The sequence below is a fragment of the Camelina sativa genome, chromosome 11, assembly GCF_030686135.1.
Source record: "Camelina sativa cultivar CO46 ecotype springtype chromosome 11, ASM3068613v1".
Classification (NCBI taxonomy): domain Eukaryota; kingdom Viridiplantae; phylum Streptophyta; class Magnoliopsida; order Brassicales; family Brassicaceae; genus Camelina; species Camelina sativa.
In genome coordinates, this window is record NC_141890.1 from 10,275,388 (window position 1) to 10,294,455 (window position 19,068).

The 19,068-nt window shown below is 34.8% G+C and overlaps 5 protein-coding genes across 7 annotated transcripts; 3 read left to right on the plus strand and 2 right to left on the minus strand.

Moving 5' to 3' along the window:
• Positions 1-431: 431 nt before the first annotated feature.
• Positions 432-2,552, plus strand: LOC104722858 (uncharacterized). The gene has a single exon (XM_010441108.3). The coding sequence runs from the start codon at positions 432-434 to the stop codon at positions 2,349-2,351; it is 1,920 nt and encodes a 639-aa protein (XP_010439410.2). The 3' UTR covers positions 2,352-2,552.
• On the minus strand, positions 2,366-8,111 carry LOC104722857 (pentatricopeptide repeat-containing protein At4g21880, mitochondrial). Its single transcript, XM_010441107.3, has 17 exons — positions 7,461-8,111; positions 7,301-7,372; positions 7,181-7,228; positions 6,501-7,109; positions 6,218-6,403; positions 5,995-6,056; positions 5,244-5,351; positions 5,045-5,158; positions 4,791-4,886; positions 4,613-4,711; positions 4,139-4,258; positions 3,823-3,927; positions 3,559-3,723; positions 3,315-3,442; positions 3,144-3,222; positions 2,771-2,988; positions 2,366-2,647 (listed from the first exon to the last, which is right to left on the minus strand). The coding sequence occupies exons 1-17, from the start codon at positions 7,573-7,575 to the stop codon at positions 2,470-2,472; spliced, it is 2,502 nt and encodes an 833-aa protein (XP_010439409.1). The 5' UTR covers positions 7,576-8,111; the 3' UTR covers positions 2,366-2,469.
• On the plus strand, positions 8,103-9,133 carry LOC104722862 (15.4 kDa class V heat shock protein). The gene is made up of 2 exons (XM_010441112.3): positions 8,103-8,565; positions 8,680-9,133. Exons 1-2 carry the CDS (start codon positions 8,433-8,435, stop codon positions 8,946-8,948), a joined length of 402 nt encoding a protein of 133 aa, XP_010439414.1. The 5' UTR covers positions 8,103-8,432; the 3' UTR covers positions 8,949-9,133.
• Positions 9,134-11,492: 2,359 nt separating this feature from the next.
• Positions 11,493-12,998, minus strand: LOC104722859 (uncharacterized). 2 transcript variants are annotated; one of them, XM_087473399.1, is made up of 5 exons: positions 12,901-12,998; positions 12,664-12,729; positions 12,409-12,501; positions 11,965-12,156; positions 11,493-11,875 (listed from the first exon to the last, which is right to left on the minus strand). In XM_087473399.1, coding segments are annotated over exons 2-5 (480 nt in total). In that variant the 5' UTR covers positions 12,665-12,729; positions 12,901-12,998; the 3' UTR covers positions 11,493-11,681. The 2 variants fall into 2 exon arrangements, with proteins under 2 accessions (XP_087329525.1, XP_019087798.1); XM_019232253.2 differs by having other exon boundaries at positions 12,896-12,996.
• A 92-nt stretch (positions 12,999-13,090) lies between these two features.
• LOC104722863 (peptide methionine sulfoxide reductase B2, chloroplastic) lies at positions 13,091-14,925 on the plus strand. 2 transcript variants are annotated; one of them, XM_010441113.3, is made up of 3 exons: positions 13,091-13,508; positions 14,457-14,613; positions 14,692-14,925. In XM_010441113.3, the coding sequence occupies exons 1-3, from the start codon at positions 13,219-13,221 to the stop codon at positions 14,848-14,850; spliced, it is 606 nt and encodes a 201-aa protein (XP_010439415.1). In that variant the 5' UTR covers positions 13,091-13,218; the 3' UTR covers positions 14,851-14,925. The 2 variants fall into 2 exon arrangements, with proteins under 2 accessions (XP_010439415.1, XP_010439416.1); XM_010441114.2 differs by having other exon boundaries at positions 13,171-13,508; positions 14,702-14,925.
• The last annotated feature ends 4,143 nt before the right edge of the window (positions 14,926-19,068 follow it).

The following is a 19,068-nucleotide window of genomic DNA, read 5'->3' on the forward strand; positions in this document are numbered from 1 at the left end:
TAAACAATGTTGGATGATCCAGTTTTATACTCTTAAATTCACTAAAATCAAACTGAGGCTCCGTGTGCCATAACCAAATTATAAACCGTGCCATAAAAGCCTAAAACTGCTATGGATACGACTATTTATCGTGACCGTCCGATGACCAATAACGTAGGCCCGAACGAACTATTAGTCTACAAAAGTTGTTTTATACTTTTTTGATTTTTGTCGGTCACGACCGTTTAACTGCGAAACCAGAGTTTGCGTATCTACTAGAATTCAAATTACCGTACCCAATGCACAATAACTCATCTGAGCTTTTTCTTTTTTCCTCTACCTAAAGATTTTATCTTTCTCTGTTACTATTATACCTTTCTTGCTGCATATTGTGGGATCCCAGGTTTCTTGTTTTACTCAGATCTGACTCTTTTGCGGTTTTAGTTTGAAGAATGGATTTGCATTTGAAGAACTTATTTGGTAGGTTTCAAGATCAATTTGGGACAGGTCCTGGTCTAGGACCTGGATCCGGTGTTTGTCTTATGAAAGTTGAAGGTACATCTTCCAACATTGTTCAATCCATATTTAGAGCTTCAGCTTCTTTATACAGAAGTGAGCCATGGAAGAGGCTCAGACCAGGTCATTTGTTTGGTGTTCGGGTTGGGAAGGACTCAGATTGGTCAGGAAAGAGACAGCCTTTCCAGTGTGTTCAGTTCATAGGAGGGGATGGTGGTGATATAGCGTTCTATATGTATAGGTCCATGAGCTATGCGCTGAAAATGACTGATGATTCATGGGAAATAACTAGAGTTCCTAATGCTGAGGTTTTAAGGGTTACTTATGAGCTTGAATCGTTGATGTTTCCTTCTAACAAGAGGATGGTTAAGTCTTTGTCCTTGGAAGTTTCTGGAACTGATCGGTTTCCGGTCATCGATGTTGCCCGGTGCACTACCTCTGGTGAGCTCCAGTTCAGGAGCCCGACACTCGAAGAGCTTAGGCTTGTGTTTGCAGTAATGAAAGCTCTTTCTTTGGTTCATCCTTTGCTGCTTGAAGAGGAGATGCAAGTCAGGGGATTGCCAAGGATGATAAAGTTTTCGCCTTTTATTGAGACTGTTGATGTTCAGTGGCCACCAGAGATGTTCAAGGGCCATGATTTTGTTGCTGTTACGGTTTCACATCCTCCTGGACAATCATATGAACAGAAGTCCAAGAAAATTGTGATGGCACATGAAGATGAAGCAATGGACTTAGTTTCAGGAATGACGAATTTGCGCGTTGGTAATAATGGTGAAGAAGCAGGTTTAAGCAGGTGCACAATGTGTGAGAAAGCTGTTCATAGAGGTGAGTGTGTTTGTTGTAGCCATTGCCGTGCAACCATCTACTGTGGTTCAGACTGTGAGAAACGGCACTGGCGAGAAATGCACCGGAGTGTTTGTAGTCTCTATGAAGCTATGATGAGTAGAGAAGAAGAGCTCAAGCTAAAGATCTTCACTTTCTCGTGTTATGCTGAAAACACATGTGAATGGCTTGGATCTTTAGGCATCCATAAAAAGGGAATGTGGAGAAGACAATGCAGTTGCTATTCTCACCAACCTTTTGGACTCTTACACTGTTTCTCCTCAGATGCACAATCTGAATCATGGGGAGGGCTAGAGGAAGGAGACTATCCACAAGATTTACCTATTCAGAATCTGAACAACGGGCGTTCACCAGGTCTAATCCTCATCTCAGATTGGTCAGATTACTATGATTTACGGTGTCTACCACGGTCAAGCCCGGTTGCTGACATTCTCTGTTACCCTTTAACCCTTTACCACATATTAACATCAGTAAGCACCCATTCCAAGAATCTGTTGCTGAAAGGGAAAGAAGTAACTGTCCATTACTTAGGTCCAGAACGAGAACTTGACTGGATCAAAGCCTTTGCAGAGATCACTCACTTGCTTAATGGTTTAGGAACCGTGCAGATCATAATGATCGGACCAGAAGTTCCATCTGACTTATCTGGTACAATAGCAACCACGTCAACGATAAACAGCAGAGTTAAGTTGAGCTTTGTGAAAGGTTTGTACCAAGAAGAGGTAACTTACCTGATTTCACCGGATATCATTGTAGCTTTGAACTGTGACCTTGATGGGTACTCGAGCTGGGCAGGAGCGGTTGAGACGATGAACAATATGGGCATCCCTGGTTTCTTCACTGATAAGACAGAAGAAGCTTGCGGAAATGCAAAGGCAGTTTTGCGTAATGCAGGGCTGAGTACCTCTCATCCGGTTGCTCCTAACCCTTTCCGCTCACCTGTGAGGACTTGCGCAAAGTCCAGCAATCTTCCCTGTTACAGCAACGGCTTTATTCTTGGGGTAAATACATAAAAGACTTGTCTTAATGTTGTAATAAGCGTTCGAATTAAAGACAACTTAGCCATTATAGTGGCAATAGTGTTCACTTCTGTACAAAATCTCATACAATGTGGGATTTTAACCAATCATCCTACTTTGCTTGGAGAGCTAATTGTTTCTTTTTAGACTTTTTGCTTTTCAGCTTTGGAGTAAATACAATACGGCTTTCGTTAATTATACTTTTGGCATCTACATCATCATTTGGAATCTTTGATACTATTGCCTTTGCACCTTTCGAATCTCCTGCAGCTACTAGAACCTGATACATCCTGTGGAACCAAATATAACCAAGAACTCATTATAAAAGCAAAAAGCCACTATTCGAGATACGATTTCTAAGAAAGTTCAAAATCATCTTTTGAATGTACGTAGAGAGATTAAAGAGCGCTTACCTTAAATAGGTGAGGACGTTGTATGGAAGTTCTGCAAATTGGTACTCTTTCCATACCAGTAGAGCGCTCTGCTTATCTTTGGCATTGACACAAGCATGTAGAAGAAAATCTAGACATTTTCTTGAAGGACATAACTCAAGCTCTTCCTTCATAAAGCTCACCAAGTCCACTCCTAGCTTCACATCACTAGACTCTGTTTCCGCTATTGACCTAAACACCTGATATCAACAATAAGATGCCAAGAGTTCAGAAAATAATACACACCAGAATTTTCCAAGATTTCGTTGAGCCTACATATGAGAAATCTCGAGGTTATAATAAATCAGTTGACATGTAAAGTTTGTGAAAACGTATGAGAAAAATAGAATCGGACCTCTTCAAACCAATATTCCACAGCGACATCATCCTTGGACAAGTGGTTTTTGGTCTGCTCTAGCAAATCAAGAATAGAGCTACACAAAAGAGGTTGAATAAATCACAGGATAGTTAACAACGATGGGGTATGCGTGTGAACTAAACAAAGAACACGCAAAATCCACTGTACCTTGTTTTATTGTTGCGAACAGAAAACACGATCGTTTTGAAGAAACTATCAATCCAAAATTTACAATCACGCAGCTCATGAGTGAGTTGAACCAACGTACTCAACTCTGCGTTTGAATCAGAGTTATCCTACAGAAGAAAAAAGTTTTGAGATCATTGCAGTACGTTATGGTATCTCTAATACACTATTAGTCGGCTAAATAATGAGAAAAACTATATGCCTAAAGTACAAACTTGAAACTTACTATAATAGATAGAATAGCTTTTGGCTCTACGGTGCAGCCAGATATCTTCATTTCTTCATAAATACTTAAAGCATCTGTTGTATTTCCATTTGTCGCCAGAGCAGATATAAGCACACTTTTCAGCTCATTGCGATCCTTAGTCGGAACTCCCCGGTCCATGAGCACCTAAAGTAAAAAAAAAAAAGCTTGAGCTCTTACGCTACACTAAATCATGGATATAATTGTTCTAGAAATTTTAAAAGAACATATATTACGCATGCTTACTTGTTTTGCCTTCTCAAACTGTCCGCATGATGCATATGCTTTAATAAGGGACATGTAAACGTGCTTATTAGCTTCAAGTCCTGCTTGCTTCATCTCCTCATAATACTTTAAAATAGCAAAAACAAAAAAAAAAACACAGATTATGTATGTATATCATCTCCATATGAAATTTTCTCTCATACACTAGCAATTTTAAGTATGTATCGACTGACAACACAACAAGAGAGATAGTGTCATTAGGTACCCAATTTCAAGATTAGAAGAAGAAGAAAAGACTTGGACGAGGTAAAATATCAGTAGAATACAGTTTGATTACCTCCGCAATAGCCTCCTCCTCGTCGCAATAGTTTATTAGATAGCTAAAAGTCATGGAATCAGGTTTAACATCAGCTTCTTTCATTTCCTTGAGGACCTTTAAGGCACTGCTCACTTTTTTCTTCAAAACCATACAAAAATGTCAGTAAAAAAACGACTCACATTTTTCAGAGATATGGTCTTAAGCTATACCAAAGACACAGGGAGATGAAACTATCCATCGGTCTAAAATCTGCAAATAATTTTCAGAGATATGGTCTTAAGCTATACCAATTGTTTGTCAACAGCTACCTGCCTATGCGATACACATTTATGCTAAAATAGAAATTTAGACGAGATATGTTTCTTTGCATGTTAAACAATCTTATTATCATGAATATTTCAATATTAATGATTACAGGACGATACTATTACTTGATGAATCTTAACATAAATGAGACAAAGAAAAAATTAAAAAGAGAGCTTAAGATATTACCTCCCGGAAATATCCTGCCAGTATAGGATTGTACATGCTAGAGTTCGGTGCCAAATTAAATTTCTTCAAATTACCAAGCATATTATATGCACCTTCAAACTGCACGGAATCAATAGGTTGAGAGCAAATTGTTCACGACAGGAAGGAACTTAAGCTGATAGAATAAGAAATAAGTTACATCTTTGATTCGTATGCACAAGTTTATCGATCTCCTGAAAGTCTCACTATTTGGCTTCACATTCTTGTTGCTCATTATTGAATAGATTCTTTGCACCTGAAACAGAAAAAATATGATCAAGCACAACTCTGATTTTACATGAGTATGAGACAGACTATGTAGGTAATCTATCAAGAGCATAACAATGACCAGCCAAAATTAGCTGTTTTACTATAACATATAGTGAAGTCAATCAACAAAAAAAAGGACCGTACCAAATTAAACTCAAGAATCTGTTCAATGGCCTGTAACAAAGAGTGCAGGATGTTTGCCGATATTACCAGACCTGCTTCACACATATTTTCAACTATATCAAGAGCAGTGACCACCTACAACACAAAGGAATTATCATGAGTCGAAAAGCCAGGAGAGTAACGGAAATGAAAGTTGAAAATGATAGAAGCGTACAAATACCTCATTTGAGCCACAAAGATAACTAACAAGATTCTCATACGATGTAGATGACGGCACGACATCTAGTTCTTCATGCAACTTGTTAAACTTGAAAATGGTATCATCTACCTTTAGCCACCAAAATACGTAAGAACATGGATGGTTAGGACCCATAGGCTATCTTAAAAAGAAGCTTTAACAACTTAACGCTACTTAAGAGATGTGAGTGACTTCAATCTCAGTTTCTGTAAATGGAGTCTGCAACCATTTCCAAACAATAGTCATGATAAGTTAATTAGTTACTTACTTTAATTTGTAGATTGAAAAATGGCATAGGAGTCAGAACATGAAACCATGTTAGGACCTCACATCATGTAAACAATTGAGAGACACTAATCGATATAACATTTATCATTGTCAGGGAGAAAGAACAATTGCCAATGTATATGTGTTCTACACTAAGTTAAGAAAATAAATACCAAAAGGTGAGAAGAGAGATAACCTTTAGCTAGAAGATCTTAGTGGATCAAGGATTGACGTTACTTTTTTCACAGAAAACTTGGAATCAAAGTGACTTAACACACTCTAGTTATATCTATTTCAATACCAAAAAAAGATCTAGGACGAGATTTGGGTTCCAGAAACATTGTCAATGAACAAAAATCACCATGCTAATGTTAAAATCAGATGCAAAAGAAAGAAAACAAGGAAAATACCAGAGTTACCAATTGCCTCAATAAATTTGCAAGCTTTATATATAACAAGTCCTCACCGTTGAATTTGGGATGCAAGTTGCATAGTTGGATATGAGATTTGAAACTGTCTCCACTCCATCTGAACATATCAAGAAACCATGTAACAATGCTATAATATTAGTTTTTCTCAAATACGGATCGGTCTCTGCAACTATATACTGAAGTATACATCCACCTGTAAAATTCATAATACCCATACAATAAACAGCACCATGTTATTTCGATTGATTTATATCCCACCTTTACCACAGTCTCTTAGGTCCCAAAGTAGCTTCATTGCAACAGACTCAGACACCAATTTTCCAAGGTATTCAAATATGCTTTCCAATGCCTCTGGTGATGATACTTTTGTTATGTCGACAATCTCTAACAGCTTCTGAAGATTTTCCTTACTGTCTTTCTCACACAGTGCCACCAAATAATATTCTGTTTAAAGTACCAAAAAGCCAACTTTCTGAGAGTGGAGCAAATTAAAAACTCAGAGAATTCTAAACGAAATTAATGATACATGTACAGTGTGTACCTTGTAAGGTTGATAAACTTAGCCCACTATCATCAACTGTATTGCAAAGTTTGTGGATCTTCTCTTCATCGTCGACTTGGATCCAAAGAAGCATTTCATAGTAGACAAGTCTCCCACAAGACTCAGGACTTGCCTCCTTAATAAACTCCTTGAGTATCTTGAATTCTTCCACCATTTCCATATCAACCAAGTACTTCAAAAAAGGGCCATAAGTTCCTTCTCTTATAGCGAATCCGAGTTGTCTCATTTCTCTGAGATGTTCAATAGCCATCCCAATCTGATCAAGAGCATACTCTGCATCATTGCTCCTCCTCGCTCGTGATATGCAAAGCTTAGTCATTGCATTGTAGTCTTTCTCACCCGCTTCTTTCCCCATTTTATTCAACACCGCAACCATAGTCTCAGTGCCTAGCTTCCGAACACATCCCTTGGCAAGCCTCTCCATAATCTCTGACTGTTTCTTCTGGTAATTCTCTGTCTGCATCCTACCACGTGAAGCAAGTTTTGGCCTTTGAGACGAACAAATGGTCCTAGACAGGATACTAGAGCTTTCCAACGCGTTCTTCGAACCATTCCTTTCTTGAAGAAGACTAAAATCACTAAATCTAACTGAAAACAATCATCACATTACACATTGCCTCAAAAAGAAGTACCAAATGAAGTGTACAAAACACACATACCATCTAAAGCAGAGGAGACCTGACCAGCAAGTGCCGGTTCAGCAAGATCTACAAACAAGAACCAAATTGGAAAATTAGATTGTTCTGTTCCACTAACAAAGAGACATAAAAGAAGGTTACCTTGACTAGTAATTGACGAATCGTCGGAAGACTTAAGCGTTGAGAGAATCTCCGGCATAAAACTCGTTGACACTGTTCCAACAAAACAGTGGGGTTTCAATAAGAAAGTCACAATTTTTATGAAATGGGCCAATCAGATACAAGCAAGAGATTTATTTACCTAGTCCAGTTTCTGGAATTGGTGAATCTATGGGTTTGGGTTTAGCAGTTTTGGTGGAGTTTCTCATCGCAAGGCGGAACACAGCGCCTAAGCTTTTCTTCGCCTTTAAAACCATTATATCTCTCTTCACATTTACAAAAATCGAAATCAAGACCTAGAAAACGAACTCACAGTCCCGTATCAAGGGTTTAAAGATGATGATGAGATCGGAGAAGATGAATCATAAAACCCGGCCATAAACCCCAGCAATTTCGTGTTCGGAGTGTAGTGGTATTAATGTAATTAAACTATGTAACTGAGGGTAATTGAGTAAGTAAACATATATGTAAATGGGTCCTGTGATTTTCTCTCTTTTTCTCTTACCGTCCTGTAAAATTTCCTCTTTGAGAAAATTAACCGCGATAAAACTAATATTCTAGGCAAGTGGACTATTTTTTATCTACAAGTTGCAATGTCGAACAAAATGAGTGGCTGGAAATATAAGTTCAACATTATTATTGATTAATATGCAAAAAAAAAAAACCAAAAAATATTTAATGGGTACCTAAACTTTATTTTGAAGGGAATCATATTATTATTTAGTGGTCAATAACTAGAAAAACTTTATCATCCAATCAAATTCGCCCCATCAAACTTTTTTTTGAAGTTTGTCGACAAAAATGTATTTTTAGTAAGATTATTTCCTTTTCAAGAATATCAAGAACTCTGCTCTACTTGTGAGTGAGTCGACAAGAGTGTTTTTTTTTTTTCTTCTCGCAAATCAAACTCAACCAACCTAATTATCGACTTTTCACTTGATCTATATTTATTGTCTCATTTATATCGACTTTTTTCAAGTTAGTTAGACAACAACTTGCTCAAATGGTTCAGCTGGGGTCATCTTTTTTTTCTTTATTATAAATAGCAACCAAAATCATTCAATCCACAAGAAAAAAAAAGAAGAAGAAGAAGCAAATATACTTAGAAAAAAAAATGGATTTTCAGAGAGTTCAAGTGATGCCGTGGGAATATGTTTTATCTTCTGAGTCTTTTAATAGCTACCAAGAGAATCATGTTCGTTGGTCTCAGTCTCCAGATTCTCACACTTTCTCTGTTGATCTCCCTGGTACTACTTAGCTTTTATCTCTAACTAAGTATATTTTATCACCACCACACATTGTAAAAGATTATCTCGTAGTTTTCTTTTCTTCATATTTTGTTGTTATTTTTGCTTAATCAGGGTTAAGGAAAGAAGAAATAAAAGTTGAGATCGAAGATTCGATATACTTAATCATACGAACGGAGGCGACGGCTGGATCACCGGATCCGCCGGTGAAGAGTTTTAAGAGAAAATTCCGGTTACCGGAATCGATAGATATGATTGGGATATCAGCTGGTTATGAAGACGGTGTGTTGACTGTGGTTGTACCAAAGAGGATTACGACTAGGAGATTCATTGATCCTTCTGATGTTCCTGAAACTCTTCAACTTCTTGCTAGAGCTGCTTAAAAAGAACGCCGTACGTATTGTGTTCTTCCTTGTACCTCACGAGTTCGATCTTTGTTTTAAAATCTCTTACAAAAAAAAAATAAGAATGTGTAATCTTTTTCCTTGGTAACGATTTGTGTAGTTTGTATATTAATCAAGATCCGATGTTTATGTTTCAAAACGAATTAAAAACAATGGTTATATAATAGCTATCCGATCTTCTCATTATTGGCTTTAAAGAATGGTCCATGACCTTCGTTTCCTCCATTAAAGAAGTCTTTATTAGAGACCATCTCACCTGAAACAGACAAAAGTGTGACTAAAGACAATGATCAAACTCCTGTTTTATCATTATGTAAAAAAAGACAATCTTTGTGATCTCTCAAAGAACCTTTCATTATCAATGAAGAGATTTGAATCTAAATCCAACTTTCTTGAAAGTAGTTTGAGGAGATAGTGTACCATGTCAAAACTTAGAAAATTTTGGTTAAATCAATAGTATGTAACAATGGCTGGCCTGCTTCACGCATTTTGTCAGCTACATCGAGAGCAGTGGGCCAGTGGCTACCTACAATACAGAGGAATGAATTAATGATCAATGAGTCAACTGTAGAGAGGTGACCAGAAAGAACGAAAGAATTAACAGAAGCGAGCAAGTACCTCATTCGATTCATAAAGATAAGTAATAAGCTTTGTATAAGATGTAGATGAAGGCTTGATATCTAGTTCTTTGTGCAACTTTTCGAACTTCAAAACAGCATCCTTTGCCTTTAAACCACCAATATCATAAGAGAACATGGACTGTTAGGAGGTGTAGAAGGAAGGAACTCTTTACAACTTGCTGCTAATTGAGACTATTATCATTACCTATGTATCCAAGGATATACTATTTCAGTACCAATCAAGATCGAGGAAAAGACTTAGGTGTCAGAAGCATTGTCAATCCCTATCAATATATATTAAAGTGGTAAAACCAAATCCGAATGTTCTAGAACTAAAACAAGGAAAAGACCTGAGTTAACAACGGCCTTGATGAAGCATTATATATAGAAAGTTCTCACCGTTAAATTTGGGATGCAGGTTGCATAGCTAAATATAAAACTTGACACTGTCTCTCCTCCATCTGTAAATGTTAATGAAACCATGTTACCATGCTAAGAAATGATTGCAGGGTATTTAACATGCTACTATATAATGAGTCAGAAGTCTATAAGGTTAATTTACAATCACCTTTACCACACTTTCTTAGTTCCCTAAAGAACTTGATTGCAATAGACTCCAATAGCGAGCTTCCAAGATATCCAGATATCTTCGTCAGTAAGTGTGGTGATGAAACTTTGGTAATGTCGATAATCTCAAACAGTCTCCGAAGATTTTCTTTTCTCTCTTTCTCAAAGAGTGCAACCAGGTAGTTTTCTGTTCGGCCAAAAGGTTGCTTTAAGAGTACTGCAGATGAAACACAAGATTTGCAACTGGCTATAACAATAAACTTAACTTACTGCTCACCTTGTAGAATTGATGAACTAGTCTTACTCTCGCCAATTGTACTGCAAATTTCGTGGATCTTCTCTTCGTCGTCGACTTGGATCCAAAGAAGCATTTCATAGTAGCCAATTTTCCCAAGAAGCATAAGGATTTGCATCTCTAATAACATCCTTGGAAATTTGGAATTCCTCTACCATTCCTTTATCTACTAATAACTTAAGAAAAGGCTCATAAGTTCTTTTCTCTATAGTGAATCCTCTCATTTCTTTAAGGTACTCAATAGCCTTCCCAATGTGACCAAGAGCAGACTCTACATCATTGCTTCTCCTCGCGCGTTGTCTGCAAATTTGAATCAGTGTGCTGTATTTATTTACACCAACTTCTTTTCCCATTATAGGCCACCAACCAAACATAGTCTCACCGCAAAACTTCTGATCAGATCTTCTCAGAAGCTTCTTCATAGCATATGACCCTTTTCTCTGGTAATGATCTGTTTGCACCTTACAACGTGACTCCCGTATTGTTCGAAGATGGTTACTACCACTAAGTTTACCTGGAGCAATCATAACATTTTTAGAGTGTGAAAAAGAATAATGATAAAAAAAAAAAAAAAAAAAAAAAAAGACACCTGAAGCAGACTTGATTCGATCCTAAGTGACATGGATAAATTCCACTAGCAGAGAGAGAGACATAAAGAGGTACCTTGACCAGTGTTGGACGAATCAACGTTGGAAAACTTAAGCGATGAGAGAATCTGCGGCATTACACTCGACGATGATACTGTTTTTGAAGATTCACCTATTGACATAGTTGCGTTTACAGTTTTTTCTAAAGTATTCTGATGGTTTCTCATCACATGGCGAAAGATCTCGTGAAGTCCCTTCTTCGCCTTTGATGAAGCCATCCTTTGCATTTACAATGTTGACACGTTTGGAGGAAACAAAACAAGCAGTGTGATGAAGCTGTACTGTGGAGGCTGAGCTGACGCAGTAATAGGGTTTGCTGTTACGAGAATCCTTCTTCTTTATATTATGAATATTTGTAATCACTAAAGACAAAAATTTGTAGACTTGTCATATGTTTTCAGTTAACATGAGCATCGTATATAATATAACCACTATTACAAAACGTGGAAATAACTGTCGAGAATGGTAAAAACCTAGCGGAATCACGTTTTCAAAACGTATAATTTGAACAAGTAGTATACCATTGATAAATCGAAGTTTGTATATACATAGTTCCATCTTGCGAGGCATCAATATAGAAAAGTTAGATCATTTGTGATCCCTTTGAACTGACTCCCGATTGCTTAGCGACTATACGATGAGAAATCTTCACATTGGTAGTAGTACTAACATTCTTACGCTGAGAAGCTCTGCTCTTGATATGATCATCACTCTTTAAAACTTTCTTCGCTTTTCTTTCTTCAATCTTGTTTATGTTGCCGATCATTGCATCATTATCTAAAGAAGAGAATCCGAAAAGAAAAGAGTCATAATTTACATTTCAAATGTGACAATAAAGATGGGGGAGCAGCTCTAGAATACCATACCGGGACTTGATACAACAGCGCGTGGGCGTAGGATCGGACTGGCTTTAGGTTTGTGTTTAACTTCAATGTCAGCTCCTCTGATAGGCTTATTATTCAGTTCTGTGGATTCAGATACAGAGATGAGGACACTTGGTATGTAAATCTTTGGAATCTTAGCCACATATATCTGCAAATCATCTTCTTGATCTTTCTCTGTCAAAATGAGAAAACATACAATATAAATACAGATTCTCTTCTGAATATTTACATTTGATTGAATTGGTAACAAGCACAAAAAAAATCATATCTTCCACTGTTCCAAACATGGAAATGATCTTCATAAAAAAAAACCAAGTCAATTTTCCTAAGCATATAACCTAGTCAACCCTAAAGATCCAGCTCTTAATCTAATAGAGTCAAACTTCAAAGAGAAAAAAAAAAAAAAAAAAAACAGAGAGAAATTACCAGACACACGAGACTGGAGATAGTTCGAGTTCAGACAAGAACCCCTCTGCTTGTAATTAACAGCTTCGTTGTTAGCTTTCACTTTCGGGTACACTAACAAAAATTCCAAGAAAAAAGGAAAAAAAAAATTAGAGAAAATATTCTGAACCTTAAACTTGGCTCATTCGTCACAAAATAAAAAAAATTGATACGAAATCTATGACCGAACAAAACCGGTGAAACCCAAAAAAAAAAATTCAAGCAAATCCCACTTACTACTTTTGGTTCTAATCTCGATCCAATTTTTCGTTTTGTTGGGTTAGATCCGTCTAATTGATCGGTCTGCACAATTGCGTAAGGTTGGAAAAAAAGAGGAATGTGAACGGAGTTGACAATCATATAAGAGGAAAAAAAGAAATAAAAAAAAAAAGGATTCCTTTTCTAGTCATTGAGGGTCAAAATTTGCATGCTCATGTTTTAAATACGACTCTTCTTCTCTTAACTTTACCTTACCAGCCGTTAGTTGATCTACTTTTTTTCCATGTGAATCTATTAAACTTCTGATTTATCTTTTGTCAGGTCTCACTACTCACCTCTCATGTGATGTGCCATACTTAAGTGTGTCAGTCCCACCACTTATTAGGAGGTTGGGGTTGAAGTTGAACACCGGGTGCACTAAAGGACGGACAAGGTACTAATCGCCAGATTGGGCTAAAAGGCCTTATAATGAGGCCCAAATTAATAGTCTTAGACTCTTAGTGACAACCGAAAAAAAAAACATAGAAAAAGAAAAAATCCACAAAACAGAAGAAAAGGAAACAAAGCTTAACAATGGCGTTGAACGTCATAGCAGCAGGACCTGGGCGTCTATCTTCAGCCACGTCTCTCACCTTCGTTTCCACCATTAAATCAGCCTTCGTTAAATCTCCCTCACCCTCCTCTCTCAGAACCACCACCATCCGATTAGCTTTCTCTTCGCTCCGTCGACGAGGCTTCCACGGTGGTCGTATTGTGGCGATGGCTTCTTCTTCTCCTCCAGGATCTGTCAATAAGCCAGAGGACGAGTGGCGTGCGATTCTCTCCCCTGAACAATTTCGGATTCTCAGGCAGAAAGGCACTGAGTAAGTGTTTTTGTTTCTCAAATTTGGGAAAACTTTTAAGAGAGTATTTTTGGATTCAGGATAGTGTAATGTTCTTACATGTGTTGGTTTCAGATTGGTTATCTAGAATTTAGATTATCAATGTATGCTCAATGAACTGTAGCTAGAAGAACTAGTTCCAAGATGTTTACATGTCAGAGTCTTGTCTTTAGAAAGTATTGTCCTGACATTGAATCATGATGTGCACACAAGTATGTTGCTATATAGTATTGTAATGACTATTGAGTTTAGTAAGCGTTTCTGGAATAAAATTTACTAGTACCTGAAAGATTCAAGACTCCATACATACAGATTTCTGTTGATGATGTTCTGCTTGGCTGTCTCAGGAGGGATTGCTTTGTGTGGCATGACAATGTTCCCTTAGTCGTATGTCTTACTTTGGTCTTTCTTGGTTCTTTTCACTTTCATAGCAAGAAGCAGAATGGAGTTTGATTAGAAGTTAGTTTCTGTGTGCCTGTGGTTTAAGCATCGATGAGTATTATATCTATTGAAGTAGATTTTTTGCGATAACAGTTGAATCATTGGGAATGTAGTTGATGACTATTGAGTTTAGTAAGCGTTTGTGGAATAGAAATTACTACCACCTCAAAAAGATTTTAAGAATTGAAACAGATTTTTCCCAAGTTGTGGCATTTTTTGTCCGGCATTAGATTTCTGTTGATGATGTTCCACTTGGCTGTCGCAGTTGCTATGAACTCTATTTTTAGTATTTTCTTACGAGATATTTCTCTGTGTGACATGACTATGTTCCTTAGTCGTGGATCTTAATTTGTTCTTTTAACTCTGATAGAAAGAAGCAAATAGAGTTTATTTGTGGGTTAAGCATCGATGACTATGAGTATTATATCGATTGAAGTAAAGTTAAGCAATAACAGTTTTCTAATGGTAACGCAACGCATGTTAATATAGATATCCAGGAACAGGAGAATACAACAAACTATTCGAAGACGGCATCTATTGCTGTGCAGGATGTGGAACTCCTCTCTACAAATCTACCACCAAATTCAACTCTGGTTGTGGCTGGCCAGCTTTCTTTGACGGACTCCCCGGAGCCATAACCCGAACTGTAAGATTCTCTATCAATAAGATCATTATCATTGGAAACTAGCTGCTAAAAAAACATCTTTTACATTTTTTTGCTCAGCCCGATCCAGATGGGAGTCGAGTTGAGATTACATGTGCAGCTTGTGGAGGACATCTCGGTCATGTTTTTAAAGGAGAAGGTTTCCCTACACCTACGGATGAGCGACACTGTGTGAACAGTATATCTCTCAAGTTCACACCGGAGAATCCAAACCTGTAATAAATATGATCAGTCAAAAACATGTAAAAACCATAGGGTTGTGTTGTGTGGTGCTTCTATGCCTCTCTCTTACTGTGTTTCGTCTTTCGTCGGTAAAACTAGTGTTTTGTTTCGACGGCTATAGCAAGAAAGGTCGTTGAATAAAGTTTCTAGACTCTTTGTTTATAGATTTTACCCAGGCTGGTAAAGTTAATAAAAAGTTACTTGTTGTAAAAAAAAAAAAAAAAAAAAAAAAAAAAAAAAAAAAATCATGTACCAATGATCAACACCAGACCTATAGAAAAAGACTATTAGATCATGATAGCAAAGTTTTATATACTTTATCTGTTTCATAAAGATTAATGTTTAGAAACTTTTACACATTTTAAGAAAACAATGATTATTGAGTTTAAATATATTTTTTTCTTTGACTAAAGAGATATTATTTAATTTTAAACCAATAACAATTCAAAATTTTAAATATTTTCAATGATTACTTCTAAAAGTTTACAAAACATCAATCTTTGTGGGATAAAAAAAATATCCCAAAATATCAATTTTTACGAGAACAAAAGATTTGTTGATTTGTTTGTAGACTTTTTTCTGACATTTTAATATAGTTGATCATGAGAGCAAAAAATTCGTCCGGTTTGAAATAGTACCATTTCCATTTTGGTAAAATTGACCCCCCCCCAAAATAGAATTCTACTTTACTAATTAAATGCAAATAGAATCTGACACTGACATATTAATTTCAATTTGGTAACACCAAACGGCGATACATGTCACATGCAAATGATGTTCTTGTGTCGGAGCAATTTATACGAAACCATTTCCAAACAAGAATGTAATAAGACTTTACTTCAACTTGATAATAATATATGGGTCAGTTTCAATAATTTCGAAAAACGAAAGTTCCATTTCTGAAAGAGTAATATGATTTCGTAGTTTTAATTTTACCAATTATTTTTTGTGAATTATTGGAGACAACGAGAGAGTAGACTTGTAGATGTATAGTATTTCTTTTGACAATCAATTCTCGCACGTTTTTTTCTTTTCCTTTTATTGGCGATCAGCCACCTCGTCTGATTTACAACTCTTTATGCATGTAGACTGAAATGAATATATTACTTCTTTAAAATTTATTGGGTTCTATGACGAATTGACGATTGATGAGGGTCAGCCAAGATCTGCTTAGTCAATTTGATTCTTTATTTTAAGGTCTTTAATTTTTTTTAATTTGGTGTCTTGGTAATCATCCACTGACAACTGATGATATATAAATAAACATTCAATTTTGAAACTCACATGCACTCTGTAAATAATATTACAACTATACAATATGGCTATTGCACACTCGCAAAGACCTTTTAGAAGCATTTCTCATAAGGAAATAAACAAAAAAAAAATATATATAATGCCTTTCGATCGTCATGACCTATCTACCTTATCAGAATGGTGGATTAACACTTACGTACAAATTAAATATACTTCTTTTACCCTTTTCTCAATTTTAATTGGTAAATAAAGACTGACATTGTAATATTTGAACTAAATGATCAAGTGGCAAAAGTTGTAACCACAAAGTTTGTTTTAATACATTTTGTTACGTTGATCATAATCACGGTATTGCTATTATCTTATAAAATTATACGACCAAATTGCATATTAGATTCTCTACATAGCAAAAATGTTCAGTACATGAATAAAATAATGTCGTTTGAGATAAATAGCATGTTACTTTTTCTGAAATTCTTGCGTGTCATCCAATCCAAATGATTGTATTTTGAAAAAAAATCATATTTACCTAATTTAAAAAAAGGTTAGTTAGGTAATATTACAGTATATAGTTGTATGTTTTTGAGTCAATGTTGGTTAAACTGAAAATAAAAGACAATTTCCCACATGTGATATTAGCAAATAGCATGCCATTATTTGGAAGTAATATGAGTATGTTATGGGTTGAAGACAATGCGGTTTTGAAATGGTAACAATGTTCAAAAATGATGAGATTATACTATAAATTTTAATGATAACACAATTTAAAATTGATTAAAAAAATACTAAGCAGAATATTAGTGATATTATTTTCAATTATTTGCTTTCAAAATTTTAATTAAATAATTTTTGATTAAAAAAGTTGATTCCATATTCTTATCAAATACATAACTATGTAATTTTTTTGTTAAGAAAATCAATTCCAAAACTTGTTACTAAAACGTGATTCAATAATTTTGTGTCAAGAATCTGAATATGTGATTTTTGCAGAAAATATAATTACTTAATTTATTTTGTCAAAACCACAATTTTTATAGAACTTTTTTTACTATACACTACATGTCATTATCTTATATGCAATATACGAACAACGAAAATATTGTTTTGAGGCGCATTTAATATTTTTGTGTCAAACAAATAATTATCTCGTTAATCATATTTAAAAAATGTTTGAAATAAACAATATATATACTTTTTTTTGTATGGAAAATCTGATAATATACTTTACATGGTCGCTAAAAATATTATATGTATATAATTTGGATACAAGTAGCTAACTTCCATATTGTGATACAGTATATGACAAGCCTACATACAGTAAAACCTCTATAAATTAATAAGGTCGGGACACGATATTTTATTAATTTATAGAAGTTTCAATTTATCGATAAATTAATAATTATTAATTTATCGATAAATTAATATTTTATTAATTTATGAAGAGATTTTCATTTTCATAGTTTTGAATATTTTTAATTAAAAATAAGATATTTTTGTTATAATTCACACTTTTATATTTTTTAATTTATAATTTTGGCTATCGTAATATGATTGATGTCAATAGTTTACTGGATTATCAAAGTGAAAATGATAAATGTTTAAAAGTTCATAGATTAGAAGAAACTGTTGTTACTATTCTTATGTTGAAGTCAAAGAAGATATTACGGTATCTTTATAACCAATTACACGTAAAGAAGCAACTATCGCATGTAATACGCTCTACAATTTTTGGATACAATTTGAGAAAACAACACAAAAAGTTTTTGATGCAAATGAGAAAGATTATAGAAAAGCTCCAACAAGAATGCAAATTCAATAATAGGCAAACAACAATAGAGCCATATTTCACTAAATTTTCTTATATATATATATATATAGTTTATATCATTATTAATTTATGATATTGATGGGACTATATTTTTACATAGGATTTCAAAAAAAAGTATTATCTTATTATTTTATCGAATTGTGTCATTTTTTACACTGGCCCAACTCGAGACTAGAAAAAATTATTAATTTATAGCGAGTACTAGTTTAAAGAGTATTAATTTATAGAGGTTCTACTGTACCTAAGATTTCTTTCTCTCTTATTTTTTATTTTTTTGAAAATTTACGCAAGATTTATTTAGGTGCATTGATAGCATAAAAGGGTTTAGTTTAAAGTTTAGACTAATCATATAAGGTTAAGAAAAGATTAATTATAAAAGGTTTATTTTTAATATGTTATATGTCTGTCTAAAGATTATTTTAAATGATATGGAAGATATATATATATATATATATATATATATATATATATATTGTACACTCTATTGTATTTTGATTCGGGGAAAACAAAATATTGGATTTTAAAGCAATGAATTCACAAATGGGAAAATTCCCAAAAAAAACACCAACTATTTAATATTTGCCAAAAAAAACATGAATTTTTTTAGTTGCCAGAAAAATACGCAGACTATTTTTTAGTTGATGAAAAATACACAAACTATTATTTTTTTCCATTTTCTCCTCGTCTCCGTTACGACCGTTAACGACATTATGACGGTGTTACTATTTTTGAAAAACATTCCAGAAAAAACGCAAACTATTTAATTTTGCCAAAAAAATACATGAACTTTTTTTTATTTGCCTGAAACATACATAATTTTCTATTAACAATGCTATAGATCATAACTCATAATTTTCTCTGCTCTCTTGAACTTCATACAAGTTTTCACTACTATTTAGAATAATTAAATTCAAGAACAAAAATATGCAATTAGATTAATCGATTTCCAAATTTCTCAATGACTATTGTTTTTGCATTAAAAAATAATGAATCTAGTTAGGTTGCAGGAGTTGATGTCCCACAAAATGGCTATAATCTACGATCTTGATCAAGTTTGCCTACATCAGGCCATTTGATGAATTACACCGGCTATAAGTACTAAACTAATGAGATAAATATTTTATGAAAGGTAT